At 39.0% G+C, this 23,554-nt stretch overlaps 1 protein-coding gene across 1 annotated transcript in view; it reads left to right on the top strand.

Moving 5' to 3' along the window:
• TUBGCP5 (tubulin gamma complex component 5) overlaps window positions 1-8,556 on the top strand; it is a 109,726-nt gene extending 101,170 nt beyond the window's left edge. The window contains exon 22 of the mRNA XM_059372063.1: window positions 3-8,556. Coding sequence (XP_059228046.1) covers window positions 3-49 — 47 coding nt within the window. The 3' untranslated portion in view covers window positions 50-8,556. The remainder of the gene's footprint in view (window positions 1-2) is intronic.
• The last annotated feature ends 14,998 nt before the right edge of the window (window positions 8,557-23,554 follow it).

Here is a 23,554-nt window from a genome sequence, read left to right as displayed (position 1 = left end):
AGTGGAGTCTCTCGCACTGTCACTCATGGCTGGCATGGAACAAAGTTAAATCTCTTTAATGTAGTAAATACCTAAGATTTGATCTTGATACATAAATAATTCCACCACATGCAGCTGAGAAATCAGAATCTCTATTTTGGTTCATTTTAAAAAGTTGTCTATATTGTCTAGACAAGTACATTTATAGGTGTTTTCTTTGGAGATTATTGGATAGTATATAAGCTTATGTGTATAAAATTATATCAATAAAGCAAAATGTATATAAGCTGTTTATACTTATATGTCCTACTGTAAAATACATTTATGTGTATTTAAGTGTGAATTATGTCATATTTGGAAATGCAGCCTTATAGAAAGCATTTTAGATTCTATTCTCCTTTTGCTTGGCCACAGAAACTTTTGTATAGTTTTTCTTTGTTTCTGGTTTTTTTTTTTTTAGGTCTTACTTAAATTCAAGTAGGTTAACATGTACTCTATTATTAATTTCAGGGGTAGAATTTAGTGATTCATCACCGACAGCTCTACTTCAAGCGCTTTCCTTAATTCCCATCACCCAGTTATCCATCCCTAAAACCCACCTCCCTTCCAGCAACCCTCAATTTGTTCCCTATAGATAAGAGTCTCTTATGATCCCTCTCTGATTTTGTTTTATTTTTCCTTCCCTTCCCCCCTATGTTCATCTGTTTTGTTTCTTAAATTCCACGTAGGAATGAAATCATATGGTATTTGTCTTTCTCTGACTGACTTATGTCCCTTAGCATAATACCCTCTAGTTCCATCCACATGTCATTGAAAATGGCAAGATTTCATTCCTTTTGATGGCTGAGTATATACCACTCTCTCCATATATATCACATCTTTATTCATTCATCTATTGATGGACATTTGTGCTCTTTCCATATTTTGGCTATTGTGGATATTGCTGTAAACATTGGGGTGCATGTGCCCCCTTTGAATCACCATGTCTGTACCCTTTAGATAAATATGTAGTGGTGCAATTGCTGAGTCATAGGGTAGATCTATTTTAACTTTTTGAGGAACCTCCATACTGTTTTTCAGAGTGACTGCACCAATTTGCATTCACACCAACAATGTAAGAGGATTCCCCTTTTTCCACATTCTTGCCAACATCTGTTCTTTCCTGAGTTGTGATTTTACCCATCCTGACCAGCTCATAGTTTCATTGATCTGTTTTATTGGTGTTTGTTGTTTCTATTTTTTTTTTAACATTTATTTATTTATTTATTTTAGAGAGAAAGCACAGTGGGCAGGGGCAGAGAGTGAGGAAAAGAGAGTCTTAAGCAGACTGGACACTGAGCACAAATCCCAATGCAGCGCTCAATCTCAAAATCCCAAGATCACAATCTTTGCCTAAACCAGGTGTCGAACATTTAACTGACTGTGCCACCTAGGCAGCCTTCTATATCATTATTTCTGTTCTATATTATTTTCCTTCTCCTGGCTTTAGGCTTTATTTGCTGTTCTTTTTATAGCTCCTTAAGGTGTAAGTTTAGGTAGCGTTTGAGACTCTTCTTGCCTCTTGAGGAAGGCCTGTATTACAATATACTTACCTCTTAGGTCCACCTTTGCTGCATTGCAAAGGTTTTGGACTGTCATGTTTTCATTCTGATTTGCTTCCATGTGTTTTTCTTTTTTCATTTCTTTTATTTCCTGTTTTACCCATTCTTTCATTAGTATGATGTTCTTTCATCTTCATGCATTTGTAGTCTTTTCAAATTTTTTCTTGTGGTTGACCTCAACTTTCATAGTGTTGTGATCTGAAAATATGCGTGGTATAATCTTGATCTTTTTATACTTGTGGAGTCCTGATTTATGACCCAGTATGTGATCTGTTCTGGAGAATGTTCCATGTGCACTTGAAAAGAATGTGTTTTCCTCTGCTTTAGGATGAAATGTTCTGAATATATCTGTTAGGACCATCTCGTTCAGTATCACTCAAAGCCATTGTCCTTGTTGATTTTCTGCCTAGGTGATCTGTCTATTGCTGTGAGTGGGGTGTTAAAATCCTCTGTTATCACTGTATTATCAGTGAGTAATTTATGTTTGTTATTAATTGATTTATACGTTTGGATGCTCCCAAGTTGGGGGCATAAATATTTACAATTATTAGATATACTTGTTTGATAGACCCCTTAATTATAATATAGTACCCTTCTTCATCTCTTATTATAGTCTTTGGTTTAAAATGTAGTCTGGGGGCACCTGGGTGGCTCAGTCATTAAGCATCTGCCTTTGGCTCAGGTCATGATCCTAGGGTCCTGGGATTGAGCCCAACATTGGGCTCCCTGCTCAGCCCGAGACCTGCTTCTCCCTCTCCTACTCCCCCTGCTTGTGTTCCCTCTCTGTGTCAAATGAATAAAATCTTTAAAAAATAAAAAAAAATGTAGTCTGTTATAAACATGGCTACTCTGGCTTTCTTTTGATATCCAGTAACGATAAATGGTTCTCCACCCCCTCACCTTAAATCCATAGGTATCTTTAGGTCTAAAATGAGTCTCTTGTAGGCAGCATATAGACGGTCTTGTTTTTTATTCCTTCTAATACTCTATGTCTTTTGATTGGAGCATTTAGTCCATTTTACATTCAAAGTGACTATTTAAAAATACTAATTCAGTGCTGATGGGTGGGGGTTGGAGGGCAGTAGGGGGAATGGGGTTGCCATCTTCTCTTGATCCCTGAGTTCATACCCACTACTCTTCAGGAAACTCTCACAAAAGATCAGTCACCTTTCTTGTGTCCCCAGCTTCCTTCAGATCCCTGCCTTCACCCTGCCTGCTAGGTGGTACAGTACTCCTGTGTTTTATCTCAGGCACGGACTGAGTTTCAAAACTCCAAATTTTAGAGATCCCTGAGGCGCAATGTTGATTCTTTGGGTGGGGGTCTCCCCACGCTTTTGCCATTTGCCAGTTTGTCCCAGAAGTCAGTAGTTTGATAGTACAGCAGTTTGGAGTTTATGGTAAAGATCAGCAAAAAGACAGCACCGTGGTTTGCTGCCCTCACCTAGTGTCTTTGTCCCTATGCAAGGGAACAGGGCAGCTCAGTAGTGCTTATGAGGTCTTTTGTCCCCAGAGCAATTGTGTCCCCTCTCCCAAATGCACTCTAAGCAGGAAAATTGTTTCTTCCTGTGGGACTCTGGGGATCCTGAGACCACACTGCCTGCTCCCAGGCTTCCACCCTCCTTTCCCACTGCCAAACCTACCAGGCAAAACCTCCAAAACTTCAGACTTTGTGCTCCACTGCTTTATCAGTGTTTGCGGTAGTAAGCCCCTTTCCTTTTCCCAGGCAGTAGTTTTGGGGAAGAGTTTTTCTTGTGACAATGCTCTTGTTTTTGTTTGTTCGCTTTTACAAATCAGGTCAGATTCTTTGCATTGAGTTAGTTAGTACTTCAGTTTGAATTAAGTTTTCCATTTACTGGTTTGTAAATTGACTTTCTCTTTTTATTTTTTCTATTTTTTAAACTTTTATTTTTAATAATCTCTATACCCAACATGGGGCTCACTTAAAACTCCAAGATCAAGAGTCACATGCTCTACTAACTGAGCCAGACAGGTTCCTCTACTTTCTACCTTAAAGTCAAGTTTATTGAGGTAAAACTTGGGTTAAAGTTAATCTTTGTAGATATGCAGCTCTGTGAATCCTTATGTACCCATTATTCCAGTCAAAATAGAGAAGTTTTATAATCTCCAGAAGTTCTCACATGCCCTTGTGTCAGTCTTCCCCCAGCCCCTGGCAACAACTTAATCTGTTCTCTGTCCTGTGGTGTTGTCTCTTCCAGAATATCATATAAAATAAACCATATATTTCTGTGTAGCCATTTGAGGATGGGTTAACATAACACTGCTTTTGAGATTCATCCAGGTTGTTAATTTATGTCTTCTCATTGCTGAACAGTATTGTGTTGTATGAATTGGTATTATTTATTCATAGACCAAGTCATGGACATGTGGATGGGCTCTTGGTTTGGGCCCTCATGAATAGAGCTGCTGTAAACATTTGTGTCAGGTTTTCATGTGAACATAATTTTACTTCCTCTTGGGTAAATGCCTGGGACTGGGCTTGGTAGGCCATGATAAGTATTTGTTTAATATTATAGAAAACCTTTTTCCAAAGTGGTTATACCATTCTATATTCCCACCAACAAAGTATGAAAATTCCAGTTGTTCTGCATTCACATCAGGTCTCCATATTGTCAGTTTCTTGTTTTATTTTGCCACTTTAATAGGTGTGTAAATGGTTTGTAATTGTGCCGAATTTTTTAAATTTATTTTTTAGTAATCTCTACACCCATTGTGGGGCTTGAACTCACAACCCTGAGATTAAGAGTTGCATGCTCTTCTGGCTCTTCTGAGCCAGGCAGGTGCCCCTAATTATGTTGAATTTTCTAAAAATTTACTTTTTAGGGCACTTAACGTGGCTCAGTCCGTTAAGTGTCTGCCTTTGACTCAGGTCATGATCCCAGAGTCCTAGGTTCGAGTGCCACATTAGGCTCCCCACTCAGCAAGGTGTCTGCTTCTCCCTCTACCCTTCCCCTGCTTGTGCTTGCTCTTTTTCTCTTCAAATTCATAAATAAAATCTTATAAATAAATAAAAATTAAAATTTACTTTTTAGAATTGAGATATAACATATATAGTAAAATGTACAGATCTTACAGCTGTAGTTTGATAAGTTTTGACAAATGTGGATACCTCTGTAACCAAAAAAGCTATAGAACATTTCCATTACCCTACAAAGCTGCCTCTTGCCCCTTTGGCATGATGCCCTACCCAGAGGCAGCCACTGCTCCAGTTTACATCAATATACATTAGTTTTGCTTATTGTTAATTTTATATAAATGGAATCATATACCATGAATCCTTTTAAGTCTGGTTTCTTTTTCATCAGCATAAAGATCTTGAAATGGTTGTTGTGTATGTCAACAATGTGTTTCTTTTTTAGAAATGCACTTTATTTGGGGGGACAGTTCTGGGTTCACAGCAAAATTCACTGAGGAAGGTAGAGATTTCCCATATACCCGCTCTCCTTGCACATCCTCCCATACTATCAACATCTTGTACCAGAGCTATACATTTACTTATATATTTATTATAGTCAGTGAACCTACATTATTAACACATTCTCACCCAAAGTCCATTCTTTACATTAGGATTAACTTTTGGTGTTACACATTCTGTGGTTTTTGACAAGTGTATAATGACTTGTACCTACCACTATAGTGTCCTATAGAGTAGCTTTACTGCCCTAAAAATCCCTTACTGTTCCATCTATTCATTCTTCTATCCCTCCAGCCCTGACCTTTTTACTTTCTCTGGTTTTGCCTTTTCCAGAATGTCATATAATTTAAATAATCCAGTTCTAGCACCATTTGTTTAAAAACAGTTCTTTCTCCATTAACTTTTTTGGCATTTTAGTTTTAAAAAATCAATCTATAAGTCTATTTCTGAACTCCTCTGTTTCATTAATCTGTTTGTCTTTTTGCCAGTACCACACTAATCTTGATTAGTGTGGCTTTATAGAAAGTCTTGAAATGAGGTAATGAAGTCCTCTAATACTGTCCTTCGAGATTACTTTGATTATTCCAGGTCTTTTGCATATTCATAAAAATTTTAGAATCAGCCTGTCATTGACAAAATGCCTGCTGGAATTAATTTGGGTTCTGCTGATTTTGTATGTCATTTGGAAAGAACTGGCATCCACATGGAATCTTCTACTTCATAAATATGGTATATCTTTTCATTTTGATATTTATTCTCTCTGAATAATGCTTTATAGTTGCTCTGAGCAACTTTATAGTTGTCAGTGTAAAGATCTTGTATATCTTGTATTAAATGCATCCCTATGTTAATATTTTCAATGTTATATTTTATGATCTTTGGCTTCTAGTATTTTATTATAAAAATTTCAATCAAAAAATAAATTTCAATCATACAGGAAAGTTGAAAGAATTTTACAATGAACCCACCACCTAGTTTTATCCTATAAATACCACTTTATTATATTTGCTTATTTAAAATTTTTCAGGATGCTGCTCTAATATAGAAATACTTTTTATATTGACCTTGAATCTTATGAACTTATTAAATTCACTTATTTGTTTTAGTAGTTTGAGATTCCTTTATATTTTCAACATACACAATTATGTCACTTATGAATAAAGACAGTTTTTACTTATTTTCCAATCTTTATGCCTTTTCTTTTTCCTCTTTATTGCACTGGCTAGAACCTCCAGTATAATATTGCAGAAGTGTTGGGAGCAAATAGGTTTACCTTGTTCCTGACCTTAGAAGTAAAAGCATTTGATCTACCATTAAGTATGGCATTTTTTTACAGGTTTTTTTTTATTAGGTTGAGAAAGTATTTTTCTATTCCTAGTTTGTTGAGAGTTTTTAATCATGAATGGTTGTTGGATTTTTTTCAAATATACTTCCACATCTATTAAGATGATTAGATGGTTTTTGTCCCTTCTGTTGTTAATATGTGATTACATTATTTGATTTTCAAATGTTGAGTCAACCCTGCATTTATGAGATAAATCCTCTCGTAAATTTGATTTACTTAAATACTTGATATCATTAGGGAATTTGGGGTCCATCTAATGAGGGATTTTTTTCTGTAATTTTCTTTTCTTGCAGTCCCCTATAAATTTGTTATCAGGGTTATGTCGTACTCATAAAATGTTTTATCCCTTTTATCGCCTTATGCCTTAATTGTTCTCATTATTTAGCCTCAACTTTCTTTTGGTTTAATTTCCTTTTTTTTTTTTTTTCTTGAGTCTAACCAAATGGGCCTCCAACTTATCACTTTCTCTTCAGGAGTATCTTTCAGAATCTTTGTTCAGTTTTTTTGACTACCAGCTGTTGTGCTATTCCTTGGATCTTTGATATCTTACCGTACACATGCATAGGTTAGGAATCAAAAATCCAAGAAGAGTTTAATATCTGAAGTCCAAGGTCAATGAGACTTCAGCTTTCTGGTTGAGATTGGTCTGCTCTGTGCTGTGCATTCTGGAAGTGCTCTCAGAGAAAGCCATATAGATGTGGGTCTCACCTAGTATCATTCCCTTTTCAAGGGTAAGTACCCTTAATTTTTGCCTTCTTTTGTTCATTCTCTAATTTTTAGTGACCTGTCAAGTTTATTAATCTTTTGTCAGAATAATGTTTTGTCAGAATTTGTATTTTACAGTTCTAAAGTTGTTTTTTTTTTAAATTTCCCATTTCTTTCCTGAAATACCTATTTTCTTTGCCATGTATGCCATCTAGTCCTGCAAATTCCTCAACACACCTGTAATTATTTCAAAGTACTTGGCTGTTTTTCCTCAATTATGACATTTTTTTTTGTATGTATCACACTTAGTTAAATGTCTTTACGTTTTGAGAGTTTATTCTAGATGTCTATAAAAGAACATTGCACAACTATTTGGTACTTACCCCAAAGATACAGATGTAGTGAAAAGAAGGGCATTCTGTACCCCAGTGTTCATACCAGCAATGGCAGTAGTTGCCAAACTGTGGAAAGAGCCAAGGTGTCCTTCAATGGACAAATGGATAAAGAAGATATGGTCCATATATACAGTGGAGTATTATGCCTCCATCAGAAAGGATGAATACCCAACTTTTGTATCAACATGGATGGGACTGGAAGAGATTATGCTGAGTGAAATAATTCAAGCAGAGAAAGTCAATTATCGTATGGGTTTGCTTACTTGTTGAGCATAAGGAGTAACACCGAGGACATGGGGAGATGGAGAGAAGTGAGTTGGGGGAAATTGGAGGGGGAGACAAACCCTGAGAGACTATGGACTCTGAGAAACAAACTGAGGGTTTTGGAGGGGAGGAGTGGCGGGGGGGGGGTTGGGTGAGCCTGGTGGTGGGTATTATGGAGGGCATGGAGCACTGGGTGTGGTACATAAACAATGAATTCTGGAACACTGAAAAGAAATTTTTAAAAAAATTGCACATTATAACATAATATTACTTTATTCCAGAGAATACAAGTCTGTCCTTGGCAGTATTGTGATTTAGAATAATAAATACATATATTTGGTCTTTGTCCCATTCCTGGCACAGATCTCCCAAAACCCTTAGGATTTCCTATGATGGAAACAATAAATGTATCTTTTGCTATGTTAGGTGACTTTTATAAACTTTCTGGGTAACCTAAGGATGAAGGTTAGTCACCAGAGGATCCAACTATGTGATTAGAGGGTTGGAAGTTTCAGTCTCACTTCTCCCCTTTGGGGAGGGGAAAAGAACTAAAATTTTTTTTTTTTTTTTTGGAAGAACTAAATATTGACTTCAATAACAAATGGCCAAGATTTAATCAATCATGCTTATGTAACAAATCCTTCTTAAATACCTAAAATCAACAGAGTTCAGAGAGAGCTTTTGGGTTGGTGAACACATGGAGGTTCTAGAATTGTGGAGTGCCCAGAGAAGGCATGGAAGCTATGTGCCCCTTCCCCTATGTCTTTTGCACTATGTGTCTCTTTAATCTGGCTGTTGCAGAATTATATCCTTTCATAATAAACTGGTAATCTACTAAGTAAAATGTTTCTCTGAGTTCTGTGAGCCGCTCTAGCAAACTAGCCAAACCCAAAGAAGGGATTGTTGGAACCTCTGATTTATATCTGGTAAGTCAGAAGTGACAAATCTGAACTTCCAATTGGTGTCTGAAGTGGGAGTGGAAGGCATTCTTGTAGGACTGTGCCCTTAACTTACAGGAAGCTATTTGCAGGTAGATAGTGTCAGAATTGAGTTGAATTGTAAGATAGCTAGCAGGTGTTGGAAAATTGCTTTGTGTAGGGAAAAAACACATACACATCAGAAATGGAATGCAAAATCTGAGTCCTATATTTTGTGACAGGAAAGAATTTCTCAGATTCCTTCTATTTTTTTTAAAGACTTTATTTATTTATTTGACAGACAGAGATCACAAGTAGATGGAGAGGCAGGCAGAGAGAGACAGAGAGGGAAGCAGGCTCCCTGCTGAGCAGAGAGCCCGACACAGGACCTGGTCCCAGGACCCTGGGATCATGACCTGAGCCGAAGGCAGCGGCCCAACCCACTGAGCCACCCAGGCGCCCCTCTCAGATTCCTTCCAGATTTGAGTTGAATTGCAGCTGGACTTCAGCTTTATATTTAAGTCAGCTGAATTTCCAATCTCTACTCTCCAATATCATTACCTTTTTATCTCATGAGTTTTTGAAATAGGAGGGGTTGAGCTGCCTTTTCAGATATTGTTGGTTTGCCTTTGGATTTAGCTTTGTTAGACTTCAGAATCCAGTCACTCTAAAATGAATAGGCCTACACTCCCAGCTTCCTATCTACTGCCATTTTCGCAAAATTAGGGCAGAATTGGGGGAGGAAATTGTTAGAACAGTGATTGATTTTGTATTTGCAATTTTTGTGTTCCAATCCATCTTAACAGACCACACTGCTTGTTAAAGGCTCAACTGATATAATCCTTCTCATTCCTGTATGTTCCCTCCATTGATGGCAGACTAGATCCTACTGCCAACTCACATCTTCCCCATTCATCCCTCCCAGGGTGTGGATGTTGCAAAGCCCTTCACTCTTTTACAAAGGGCTTATCTCTCTCTGGAATTCAGTTCAAGTTTCCTGTATAGACCATCTGCACTAATTCCATAGAAGAGTATAAATTTTATTTTGCCTTGTTAACCACAGGAATGAAGGTCTTTAGCGTCTTTTATATCCTAACCCCAAGCAGAAGTATGCAGAACATTTTTTGAGATAGAATTTGAATCAAGTCTCAGACAAATCTCTGATAAAAGTGATAATTGTAGGGCGCCTGGGTGGCTCAGTCGCTTCAGCTCAGGTCATGATCCCAGGATCCTGGTATCAGGGCCTGCATCAGGCCCCCTGCTCAACAGGGAGTCTGCTTCTCCCTCTCCCTCTGCCCTTCCCCAAACCCCAGTGGCCCCACTTGTGCTGGCTGATGTACTTGCCTTCTCACACACATGCTCACTCTCTCAGATAAAATCTTTTTTAGAAAGTGAGTACTTCAGACAAAAGGTTGATATCCAAGATCTGTAATGAACTCCTCAAACTCAACACACACAAAACAGGTAATCATATCAAAAAATGGGCAGAAGATATGAACAGACACTTCTCCAATGAAGACATACAAATGGCTATCAGACTACATGAAAAAATGTTCATCATCACTAGCCATCAGGGAGATTCAAATGAAAACCACATTGAGATATCACCTTACACCAGTTAGAATGGCCAAAATTAGCAAGACAGGAAACAACATGTGTTGGAGAGGATGTGGAGAAAGGGGAACCCTCTTCCACTGTTGGTGGGAATGCAAGTTGGTGCAGCCTCTTTGGAGAACAGTGTGGAGATTCCTCAAGAAATTAAAAATAAAACTTCCCTATGGCCCTGCAATTTTACTATTGGGTATGTACCCCAAAGATACAGATGTAGTGAAAAGAAGGGCCATCTGTACCCCAATGTTTATAGCAGCAATGGCCATGGTCACCAAACTGTGGAAAGAACCAAGATGCCCTTCAACAGACAAATGGATAAGGAAGATGTGGTCCATATACACTATGGAGTATTATGCCTCCATCAGAAAGGACGAGTACCCAACTTTTGTAGCAAGATGGACGGGACTGGAAGAGATTATGCTGAGTGAAATAAGTCAAGCAGAGAGAGTCAATTATATGGTTTGTGGAGCATAACAAATAGCATGGAAGACAGGGGGAGTTAGAGAGGAGAAGGGAGTTGGGGGAAATTGGAAGGGGAGGTGAACCATGAGAGACTATGGACTCTGAAAAACAATCTGAGGGTCTTGAAGGGGTGGGGGTGGGAGGTTGGTGGAACCAGGTGGTGGTATTATAGAGGGCACGGATTGCATGGAGCACTGGGTGTGGTGCAAAAACAATACTGTTACGCTGAAAATAAATTAATTAATTAAAAAAAAAAAACAAAGTGAGTACTTGTAAATACATCAGTATTTCAAAAACCTGGAACTCTAAATACCTTAACTAAATTTTCAGCCTCCTTGCAACTAGGTATAACCATGTAAGAAAGTTCCTTGCCCTCTGCTTCTCTTCCTTCCTCCTATGGGCTGGAAGGTGGACAGTTTCGCCAACCAGAACTCCATTTCCATTTGAACTTGGAAACAAGGGCACCACCAAAGGCAATGGCAGAGCAAATTTAAGGAACCTATATTGTGAACAACCTTAGGGTGTGGAGCCACTCCTCCACCCTGAATCACCCTCTGATCTCTGCACTATTATGGGAGAGAGAATATACTACTTTCTTCACAGAAATGTACTTTGGTCTGTTACAAAAGTGAAATTATGCTCTAACTCAGTGGTTTCCCAACATTTTGTCTCCTCAGTAAAAATTTAGAAATCTGTACTCTCCGACTTTACACCATATCTATATTTGACCTATTTTAATTATTTTAAGAGTTACCAAGGAAATATTAGCAAGTTTAAATTGGAGAAAAAGGGGCGCCTGGGTGGCTCAGTGGGTTAAGCCGCTGCCTTCAGCTCAGGTCATGATCTCAGGGTTCTGGGATCGAGTCGCACGTCGGGCTCTCTGCTCAGCAGAGAGCCTGCTTCCTCCTCTCTCTCTCTCTCTGCCTGCCTCTCTGCCTACTTGTGATCTCTCTCTGTCAAATAAATAAATAAAATCTTTTAAAAAAAATTGGAGAAAAAGGGGTGCCTGGGTGGGTCAGTCAGTTAAGTGACCGGCTTGAATCTTAATCTCAGGGTATTGTGATGGAGGCCTGCATTGGGCTCCCAGCTCAGCAGGGATTCTGCTTGTCCTTCTCCCTCTGCCCCTCCCCCAAATCCTGCGCAAGCTCACTCTCTCTCTCTCTTGCTCTAAAATAAAATCTTTTTAAAAAATAAAATAAATTTGAAGAAGAATAAACTATAACTGTCACCAGTTGGTTTCTTTGAGAAGCAGCCTCCAAGATGGAGTTAGACCTGCAGACTGCCCAGTGGAAAGAGGGGAAAGGTAGACTGGCCAAAGAGAAAAGTCAGCCTGTGGTATAAGTCAGCCAAATTAACCCATCAGTTTATCTTATTTGAAGAAATTGCCACTGCTCCCCACACCTTCAGTGACTACCATCCTGATTAGTCAGTAGCCATCAACATCAAGGCAGGACCCTCCACCAGCAAAAGATTATGATAAAAGATTATGAAGCTCAGATGATGGTCAACATTTTTTAGCAATAAAGTCTTTTATAATTGACATGTGTATATTGCTGTTTTTAGACACCTAACACTTGCTATTGGAAGCTTAATAGATACAGTATAGTGTAAACATGACTATTATATCCACTGGGAAATCAAAATATTAATTTGAGGAGCGCCTGGATGGCTCAGTGGGTTAAGCCGCTGCCTTCGGCTCAGGTCATGATCTCAGGGTCCTGGGATCGAGTCCCGCATCGGGCTCTCTGCTGAGCATGGAGCCTGCTTCCCTTCCTCTTTCTCTGCCTGCCTCTCTGCCTACTTGTGATCTCTCTCTGTCAAATAAATAAATAAAATATTTTAAAAAAAATATTAATTTGACTTATTTTATTACAAAATTTGCTTTGTTGCTATGGACTGGAACTGAACCTGTGATTATCTACAAGGTATGCTTGTAAAAAGAACTTTACCAAAAGAGTCAACCCATCATTGTTTAAAACTCAAGTCCATCGTGACTGCTTTATGGATGATGTTGACATAACAGGACCAGGTCTCAAGAAACTTCACATATCTTACACTTGTTAGGTTATACTGGTGTATTTTCTTGAGACATGGAAGTAGTTCTTCATCTTCTGACATCTGAAGGCCCCCTCACTGAATTTCTTCCAAAACTTTGGAGTAAAGCCCCAGATCTTTGCTTCTCCCAGGAGGAGTTGTACCCAGACTTTGCCATCTACATGCAGAAAATGCTGGTGATGCAAGATGACTGAGATTGTATCTTAGGTGGGGACTGGGAGCATGGGCGACGGTGGATCCCTGGTGCTCAGCTCTGAGGCTACTTGGATTTTAGTGGTTGCTTTTAAAAATAAGTACTAAAAAAAAAAAAAAAAACCAAGAAGTCTACAAAGAAAATGGAAAATTTGAAGAAGATTAATTTCATTTAAGATATAATAGCTAGTTTACAAAAATTCCTCAGAACTGATAGTATGTACCAACAGTTGGCCCAAAGTGAAGCTGGATTTTACATTTATTGATAATGGTCAAAGTTATTTTCCATTTTGAAGCTTCCCAGGCACATGAAAATACATTTTTCAGACAGCCAAATCTAAGACAACATTTATGGGCAACAGCATGTAAAACTCTATGTAGGAGAGAGGAGTTAAAACAGTGGAGAAGTAGGGGGACCCTGGATTTTCCTTATCCATCAAACACAGCTCTATTGAGGTTAGATCACTCAGAATACCCAGGAAATCCATCTGAGGATTGGAAGGATTTCCACTATTGGAGGGAGACAATGTGACAGGAGCAAAATATGTGGACGTGATTTGGTGGGGAGAAAAACTGTCATGGTGCAGAGAGGAGGGAGTCCCTTCCACTGGGAGAATAAAGGGAGAGAAGGAATGGTTGAGAGTATGGCCTTGGATCCACACCATAAGAGAGCCCTCTCAGTACCAACAACTGGTGAGTAAAGAGAAAGTGTCACAGGTTTTTTGCAAACAGTATGTATGGATCTCAAACTTTGCTTTTGGAAGTACATGACTTGCTGGAGCAGAGCTGTTGCTAGTGCACAAAGTGGTGTAGGGTTCTCCTGGGTTGCACTGGGAGAAAACATACCCCCTCCTGGAATACATTTGGTGGAGGATCTATTGCCTCGCCAAGGACAAAAGACCCTATAGGTACCAGCAAACGGCCTTCTATTGGCAGGGGACAGAGGGTGGCTAACCTATTCGATGCTTTTTACAGTCCTACAACATACATTCTGTACACTGTGCAGGTATGGGATTGTTTTTCTGGGACAAAGTACACTAGACATAGCATGTCGGGGAGCCTCTACTCCAGAGAAGTGAGTGAATCCACGAGGTAACTGGTCCTTTAAGATTTGGAGTTTTGAATCCCAGCCATGTGCCAAAGGTAAGATGCAAGAGAGCTGTGGGGCCAGATGTGCTGGCAGCCCTTGCTTTTCTGGGAGGGCTCTCTGAATAGTTGAGAGGGGTGGCGGGAGCCTCTGTCCAGGGACAAGAGTGAGATGACCATTGTCCCTCCAGACCAACATGATCAAAATACAGAGAACAACACAACAGCCTGCAGTAGAGGTGGGAGCTGCTTATACCAAACCCCATCCCCCAGTGCCTGGAAAGTGCATATATACTGGAGCAGGACTATGAGCCAGCAAGTAGGCCTCTTCCTCAGAAGACCAGCACAGGCAGCAAATGCAACAAATCTACTGATCATACACTGCTTCAAAGAGTCTGGCAGTTCTGGTGGAAATGGGATCAGGCTGTATATTTTTTCTTTTGTAATCAGATTGTTTGTTTTTTAGTTTGTTTTTTCATTTACTTTTCTCTTAAAAAAAGAGAAGGGGAGATATCAGAAGACAAACAGAATAGAGAGAAAGCCTCATAAGCTGGTGCCTGGAAAGTGATAACACCAGAGCACAAAAGCATCCTGTACCAGGGACCAGGCAAAAACTTGCAGAGTGGTAGTGGCAGGGAAAGGGCCCTAAAGAAGTACTCAGAGAGGATCCAGGAGCTGCTGGTGCCCCTCTGCAAGCACAGGCTGCTTGCAATTGAATTGTATTTCATTTTTAAATTTTATTTTATTTTTTCAGTGTTTGAGATGCATTGTTTATGCACCACACACAGTGCTCCATGCAGTACGTGCCCTCCTTTATACCCACCACCAGGCTCACGCATCCCTTAAATACCCTCCCTTCCAAAACCCTCAGTTTGTCTCTGAGTCCACAGTCTCTCATGGTTCTTTTCCTCCTCCAATTTCCCCCAATTCACTTTCCCCCAACTTCCTTTCCTTCTCCTAATCTCCTATGTGTTATTCCTTATGCTCCACATGAGTGAAACCATATAATAATTGACTATCTCTGCTTGAATTATTTCACTCAACATAATATCCTCCAGTCCCATCCATGTTGGTGCAGTAGTTGGGTATTCATCCTTTCGGATGGAGGTGTAATATTTTATTGTGTATATGGACCATATCTTCTTTATCCATTCATCCATTGAAGGACATCTTGGCTCTTTTCATAGTTTGGTATTGTGGCTATTACTGTTCACTACACTTTTCACTACATCTGTATCTTTGGGGTAAATACCCAATAGTGCAGTTTCAGGGTCATAGAGTAGCTCTATTTTTAATTTCTTAAGGAATCTCCACACTGCTTTCCAAGGTGGCTGCACCAATGTACATTCCCACTAACAGTGTAAGAGGGTTCCCCTTTCTCCACAATCTCTCCAACACTTATTGTTCCTTGTCCTGTTAATTTTGGTCATTCTAACTGGTGTAAGGTGGCATCCTAATGTGATATTGATTTTAATTTCTGTGGTGGCTAATGATGATGAACATTTATTCATGTGTCTGATAGCCATTTGTATGTCTTCTTTGGAGAAGTGCCTGTTCATGTCTTCTGCCCATTTTTTGACATACCTGTTTTTTGGGTGTTGAGTTTGAGGAGTTCTTTATAGATCTTGGATATCAACCCTTTGACTGTAGTGTCATTTGTGAATATCTTCTTCCATTCCGTGGGTTGTCTCTCTATTTTGTTGATTGTTTCCTTTGCTCTGAAGAAAGCTTTTGATGTCAATAAAGACCCAAAAGTTCATATCCACTTTTGTTTTCTTTTACCTTTGGAGACATGTCTTGAAAGAAGTTGCTCTGGCTGATGTCAAGGAGGTTACTGCCTATGTTCTCCTCTAGGTTTTGATAGATTCCTGCCTCATGTTGAGGTCTTTTATCCATTTCAAGTTTATCTTTGTGTATGATGTAAGAGAATGATTGAGATTCATTCTTCTATTCATAGATGTCCAATTTTCCCAGCACAATTTTCCCACTGTCTTAAAGAGACTGTCTTCTGCGCATGGCGCTCACCCTCCCCTGAGAGAGGTGTGAGAAGGCCCAACCCAGCACTCTTAGACCTGCACCATTATAACAGAGTCTGAGATGCGCACGTGTGACCCAAGCCCTCCCCTGAGAGAGGTGCGCAAAGGCCCAGCCTGGGGTTCTATAAAAGAGGAAAAATCCCAAGAATAGCATTGAACAGAAATATAGAGATAATCTACAGAAAGAAAGACTTCAAAGGTAACACGATGTCAATAAAAACGTATCTATCAATAATCACTCTGAATATGAATGGCCTAAAAGCGCCCATAAAATGACAAAGGGTTGCAGATTGGATCAAACGACTGGACCTATCCATATGTTGTCTATGAGAGACCCATTTTGAACCTAAAGATACACCCAGACTGAAAGTGAAGGGATGGAGAAACATCTTTCATGCCAATGGGCCTCAAAAGAAGGCTGGGGTAGCGATTCTCATATCAGATAAATTCGATTTTAAACTAAAGACTGTAGTCAGAAGGACACTACATCATTCTGAAAGGGACTATCCACCAAGATTATCTAACAATTGTGAATATCTATGTCCCCAATATGGGAGCAGCCAATTACATAAGAAAACTGTTAATCAAGATAAAGAGTCATATTGATATGAATACATTAATAGTAGAAGACCATAACTAACCTCTCTCAGAAATAGACCATTGAAGCAGAAAATCCTTAAAGCAACAAGAGCATTGAGTGACACATTGGACCAGATGGACCTCATAGATATATACAGAACATTCCACCCTAAAACAACAGAATACTCATTCTTCTCAAGGGCACATGGAACCTTCTCTAGAATAGACCACATAATGGGTCACAAATCAGGACTCAACCGATACCAAAAGACTGAGATGATTCCCTGCATATCCTCAGATCACAATGCTTTGAAACTGGAGCTCAAGCACAAGGAAAAGTTCGGAAGGAACTCAGACACCTGGAAGCTAAGGACCACCTTGCTTAAGAATGCTTGGATCAACCAGGAGATCAAAGAAGAACTGAAACAATTCATGAAACCAATGAGAATGAAGACACTTCGGTTCAAAACCTGTGGGATACAGCAAAGGCAGTCCTAAGGGGGAAATACATAGCCATCCAAGCCTCCCTCAAAAAAATGGAAAAATCCAGAATACACCAGCTGTCTCTACACCTTAAATAAGTGGAGAATCAACAACAAATTAAACCAACTCCACACATAAGAAGGGAAATAATCAAGATCAGAGCAGAGATCAATGAGGTAGAAACCAGAGATACAGTAGAACGTATCAATGAAACTAGAAGCTGGTTTTTTGAAAGAGTCAATAATATCGATAAACCATTGGCCACACTAATCCAAAAGAAAAGAGAGAAGCCCAAATTCATAAAATTATGAATGAAAAGGGAGAGATCACAACTAACACCAACGAAATAGAAATAATCATCAGAAGTTATTATCAACAGTTATATGCCAATAAGCCAAGCAACCTAGATGAAATGGATGCATTCTTGGAAAACTGTAAACTCACCAAATTGAACCAGAAAGAAACTGACAACCTGAATAGACCGATATCTAGTAACAAGATTGAAGCAGTGATCAAAAACCTCCCTCAAAACAAGAGCCCAGGACCTGAAGGATTCCCTGGGGATTTCTACCAAATGTTCAAAGAAGAAATAACACCTATTCTCCTGAAGCTGTTTCAATAAATTGAAGCAGAAGGAAAACTTCCAGACTCTTTCTTGAAGCCAGCATTACCCTGATCCACAAACCAGGCAAAGACCCTACCAAAAAGGAGAGTTTTAGACCAATATCACTGATGAATATGGATGCTAAGATTCTCAACAAGATCCTAGCCAACAGGATCCAACAGCACATTAAAAAGATTATCCACCATGACCAGGTGGGATTCATCCCTGGGCTACAAGGATGGTTCAACATTCGCAAATCAATCAATGTGATACAACAAATTAATATGAGAAGAGAGAACATGGTCCTCTCAATGCATGCAGAAAAAGCATTTGACAAAATCCAGCATCCGTTCCTGATTAAAACACTTCAAAGTATAGGGATAGAGGGGACATTCCTGAACTTCATAAAATCTATCTATGAAAGACCCACAGAAAATATCATCCTCAATGGGAAAAAGCTTGCAGCCTTCCCGCTGAGATCAGGAACAAGACAAGGATGCCCATTCTCACCACTCTTGTTCAACATAGTATTAGAAGTCCTAGCAACAGCAATCAGACAACAAAGAGAAATAAAAGGTATCCAAATTGGCAATGAAGAAGTCAAACTCTCTCTCTTCGCAGATGACATGATTCTTTATATGGAAAACCCAAAATACTCCACCCCCAAACTACTAGAACTCCTACAGCAATTCAGCAACGTGGCAGGATACAAAGTCAATGTGCAGAAATCAGTGGCTTTCTTATACACTAACAATGAAAATACAGAAAGGGAAATCAGAGAATCGATTCCATTTACTATAGCACCAAGAACCATAAGATACCTGGGAATAAACCTAACCAAAGAGGCAAAGGATCTGTACTTGAGGAACTACAGAACTCTCATGAAAGAAATTGAAGAAGACACAGAAAGATGGAAGACCATTCCATGCTCTTGGATCAGAAGAATAAACATTGTTAAGATGTCTATACTGCCTAGAGCAATCTATACTTTTAAAGCTATTCCGATCAAAATTCCACTGGTATTCTTCAAAGAGCTGGAGCAAATAATCCAAAAATTTGTATGGAATCAGAAGAGACCCCGAATCGCTAAGGAAATGTTGAAAAACAAAACTAAAACGGGGGGCATCACGTTACCTGATTTCAAGCTTTACTACAAAGCTGTGATCACCAAGACAGCATGGTACTGGCATAAAAACAGACGCATAGACCAGTGGAACAGAGCAGAGAGCCCAGATATGGACCCTCAACTCTATGGTCAAATAATCTTCGACAAAACAGGAAAAAATATACAGTGGGAAAAAGACAGTCTCTTCAATAAATGGTCTCTTCAATAACTGGACAGCTATATGTAGAAGAATGAAACTCCACCATTCTCTTACACCGTACACAAAGATAAACTCAAAATGGATAAAAGACCTCAACATGAGACAGGAATCCATCAGAATCCTAGAGGAGAACATAGGCAGTAACCTCTTCGATATCAGCCACAGCAACTTCTTTCAAGATTTGTCTCCAAAGGCAAAGGAAACAAAAGCGAAAATAAACTTTTGGGACTTCATCAAAATCAAAAGCTTCTGCACAGCAAAGGAAATAGTCAACAAAACAAAGAGGCAACCCACGGAATGGGAGAAGATATTTGCAAATGACACTACAGACAAAAGGTTGATATCCAGGATCTATAAAGAACTCCTCAAACTCAACGAACACAAAACAGACAGTCATATAAAAAACAATGGGCAGAAAATATGAACAGACACTTCTCCAATGAAGACATACAAATGGCTATCAGACACATGAAAAAATGTTCATTAACACTAGCCCTCAGGGAGATTCAAATGAAAACCTCATTGAGATACCATTTTACACTAGTTAGAATGGCCAAAATTACCAAACAGGAAACAACATGTGTTGGAGAGGATGTGGAGAAAGGGGAACCCTCTTCCACTGTTGGTGGGAATGCAAGTTGGTGCAACCACTTTGGAAAACAGTGTGGAGATTCCTCAAGAAATTAAAAATAGAGCTTCCCTATGACCCTGCAATTGCACTCCTGGGTATTTACCCCAAAGATACAGATGCGTGAAAAAAAGGGCCATCTGTACCCCAATGTGTATAGCAGCAATGGCCACGGCCGTCAAACTGTGGAAAGAACCAAGATGCCCTTCAATGGACGAATGGATAAGGAAGATGTGGTCCATATACACTATGGAGTATTATGCCTCCATCAGAAAGGACGAATACCCAACTTTTGTAGCAAGATGGACGGGACTGGAAGAGATTATGCTGAGTGAAATAAGTCAAGCAGAGAGAGTCAATTATCATATGATTTCACTTATTTGTGGAGCATAACAAATAACATGGAGGACAAGGGGAGATGGAGAGGAGAAAGGAGTTGAGGGAAATTGGAAGGGGAGGTGAACCATGAGAGACGATGGACTCTGAAAAACAATCTGAGGGTTTTGAAGGGGCAGGGGGTGGGAGGTTGGGGGAACCAGGTGGTGGGTATTAGAGAGGGCATGGATTGCATGGAGCACTGGGTGTGGTGCAAAAACAATGAATACTGTTACGCTGAAAAGAAGTTTTTAAAAAAAGAGTATCAACTGATTCCCCATCAGAACTATAGAGGCAAGAATGTAATGGGATGGCATTTTTTAAATGCTTAAAGAAGGAAACTAAAATAAAGGAAAGAAAGAAAAGAAAACGAAAGGAAAGAAGGAAACTGTCCACCAAAAATTCTATATCTGGACAAATTACTCTTGAAAAATAAGGAGAAAAGGAGACACTTTCAGATGAACAGCAGCTGAGTAATTTTACCATTAGTGGACCTGCTTTACAAGAAATGCTAAAAGGGAGTTCATCAGGCTGTAATGAAAGGACATCAGATGATCACAATAGCCAAATTATGGAAAGAGCCCACATGTGTCCATTGACAGATAAATCATTAAAGAAGATATGAGATATATATAATGTGCTATATATATGTGATATATAAAACTTAGCCATCAAAAAAAATGAAATGATCTGGATGAAACTCAAGGGTATTATGCTAAGCAAAATAAGACAGTCAGAGAAAGACAAATATCAGATAATTTCACTCATATGTGGAATTTAAGAAACAAAACAGAAGATCATAGAGAAAATGAGGGAAAAATAAAATAAGACAAAATCAGAGAGTAAGATAAACCATAAAAGACTCTTTAACTATAGGAAACAAAACAGAGTTGTTGGAGGGAAGGTCGGTGTAAGGATGGTGTAACTGGGTGATGGGCATTAAGAAGGGCACTTGATGTAATGAGCACTGGGTATTAAATGCAACTGATGGACTACTAAACTCTATCTTTGAAACTTAAAAAAAAAGACATTAGATAATAAAGACATTCAAATAAATAAAAAATGTGTGTGTGTGTGTGTGTGTGTGTGTGTGTGTGTGTGTGTCCCTATAATTTTGTATTTTGGTTTGTAACTCCTTCTTTTACTTCCTACTTGATTGTTTAAAAAATGCATGCTTTAGAAGAGTAAATCTTAAATGTGCTTATTAGAAAAAAAGATAAGTATGTTAAGTGATGGATATATTAACCAGGTTGATTATAGTAGTCATTTCACAATGTATGTATATATCAAACTATCACACTGTAGGGACACCTGGGTGTCTCAGTCAGTTAAGCATCTTCCTTCAGGTCAGTTCATGATCCCAGGGTTCTGGGAGAGAGTCCTACATTGGATACCTTGCTGATTCTCCTTCCACCTTCTACTTCCCCTGCTTGTGCACTCTCTTTCTCTGACAAATAAATCTTTAAAAAATTTTATCACATTATATCCTCCAATATATTTTAAATTTTTATTTGTCAATTATATCTCAAAATCTAGAAATTAATAAATTACATAAAATTAAAAAATCCATAAGAGAATAATTATAAATCTATGGTAATGGGCAAGAAATATAAAGAGATGTAATTTGTAATTACCTGATGGGAGGAAACAAAACTCTATAAGAGCAGAGGTTTGTATGCTATTGAAGCTAAGTTTGTATTAATTTAAACTAGATTGTTATAAATTTATAATGTTATTTTAACTCCATGGTAATCAGAAAGAAAATATCTTTTAAAATGCCCATAAAATAAATGAGAAGATAATTAAAACAGTACACACAAAGCCAATTAAATACCAAATAAGGCAGTAATGGAAGAAATGAGGAATACAAAAGATATAAGACATACAAAATAGCAAAGAACAAAATGTCATAAGTACTTCTTCTCAGTAATTACTTTAAGTGTACTTCAAATGTTTATGAATTAGGGAAGTTGGCAGAGTGGGAAGGACAAGAAGTCTGTTTCCACACCTAGCAATTGCTCTGGCAGAATCTGTCTGATAAAACTATTTTAGAACTCTGGGGTCTGTTACTTGCAACATCCAGGGGGAAAACTGGGACAGTAACTTGCAGTTAATTTAAGTCCATTTTAGCTCTTAGCACAATAGTACCTGCCACTCTCCACCCCAGCAACATGGCAGGCAGCTGTGCATGTATTCCAAGAGCAGCTTGCATAGCATTTACAGGAGCCAGGATGGGCAAAAAATGACCCTGTCCTCCAAATATCAGAATCTATGCTCTTATTGCTGATTGTGCTTCTGATCACAAGATGTGAAGAGGTGGGCAGCCAACGCTTGTTGAAAGCCTTTTCCCTTCTGTCTGAAATTATTTTCATGATATATAATCCTTTCTTTAGCCCCACCCTTCATTTTTCACTTTTTCCCCTTTCAGGAGCCAGACATTAAAGAGTAGGTAGGACATTCAGGGGCACATGGGTGGCTCAGTCAGTTAAACAGCCATCTCTTGATATTGGCTCAGGTCATGATCTCAGAGTTGTGAGATGCAGCCACAAGTTGGGCCCCATGCTAGGCATGGAGCCTGTTTGAGATTCTCTCTCTCCCTCTTCCTTTAGCCTTCCTCCCCCTCTCTTTATATCCCTCCCTTTCTTTAAAAAAAAAGACGAGGACAATCAAAAACAACTACATATATAAGAAAAATTAGAAAGTAAGCATGCAAACCTAGGGAAGGTGCAGGCTCAGAAATGTTTGGTGGGTGCCAGACTAGAGGAAAGGTAGCATCCTTAATTGGAGTGGGGGTCCCTTTTAGGATCATGAAAGATTCTGGAACTAGATAAAAGAGGTGGTTGTACAACATTGTGCATGTACTAAATGCTACAAATAATTCCTTTTTTTTTTTTTGAAGATTTTATCTGTTTATTTGACAGACAGGGATCACAAGTAGGCAGAAAGGCAGTCAGAGAGAGAGGAGGAAGCAGGCTCCCCTCCGAGCTGAGAGCCTGATGCGGGACTCAATCCCAGGATCCTGGGACCATGACCTGAACCAAAGGCAGAGGCTTTAACCCACTGAGCGACCCAGATGCCCCCAGATCATTTCTTTTAAAATGGTCAATTTTATGTTGTGTGAATTTCATTTCACTTAAAAAATTGTAGATTTGAAAGTTTAATTTGGGAGTGGTATGCAGAATTAATGAAAAAGAGAGACAGAAACTTCAAGTAGATGATTATTCTAGTCATGGAGATTGGAATGAAGAAATAAAGACTTGGACAACAGTAGTGAGATAGTCAGGGACCTTGAGAACAAGCCCCTATACACCCAGGACACTCCCTGTTGGCTGCTACTGCTTTTCTTGCAGAGCAGAGAGCAGGAACCAAGAAGCAAGCCTGAGACAGGATTGTCATAAAATATGACCTTTTATTTTATTTTTAAATTTAATTTTATTTTTTCAGTGCTCCAGGATTTATTGTTTATGTACCACACTCAG

The sequence above is a fragment of the Mustela nigripes genome, chromosome 13 (assembly GCF_022355385.1).
Source record: "Mustela nigripes isolate SB6536 chromosome 13, MUSNIG.SB6536, whole genome shotgun sequence".
NCBI lineage: Eukaryota > Metazoa > Chordata > Mammalia > Carnivora > Mustelidae > Mustela > Mustela nigripes.
This window is presented reverse-complemented; position numbering and strand designations above follow the sequence as displayed.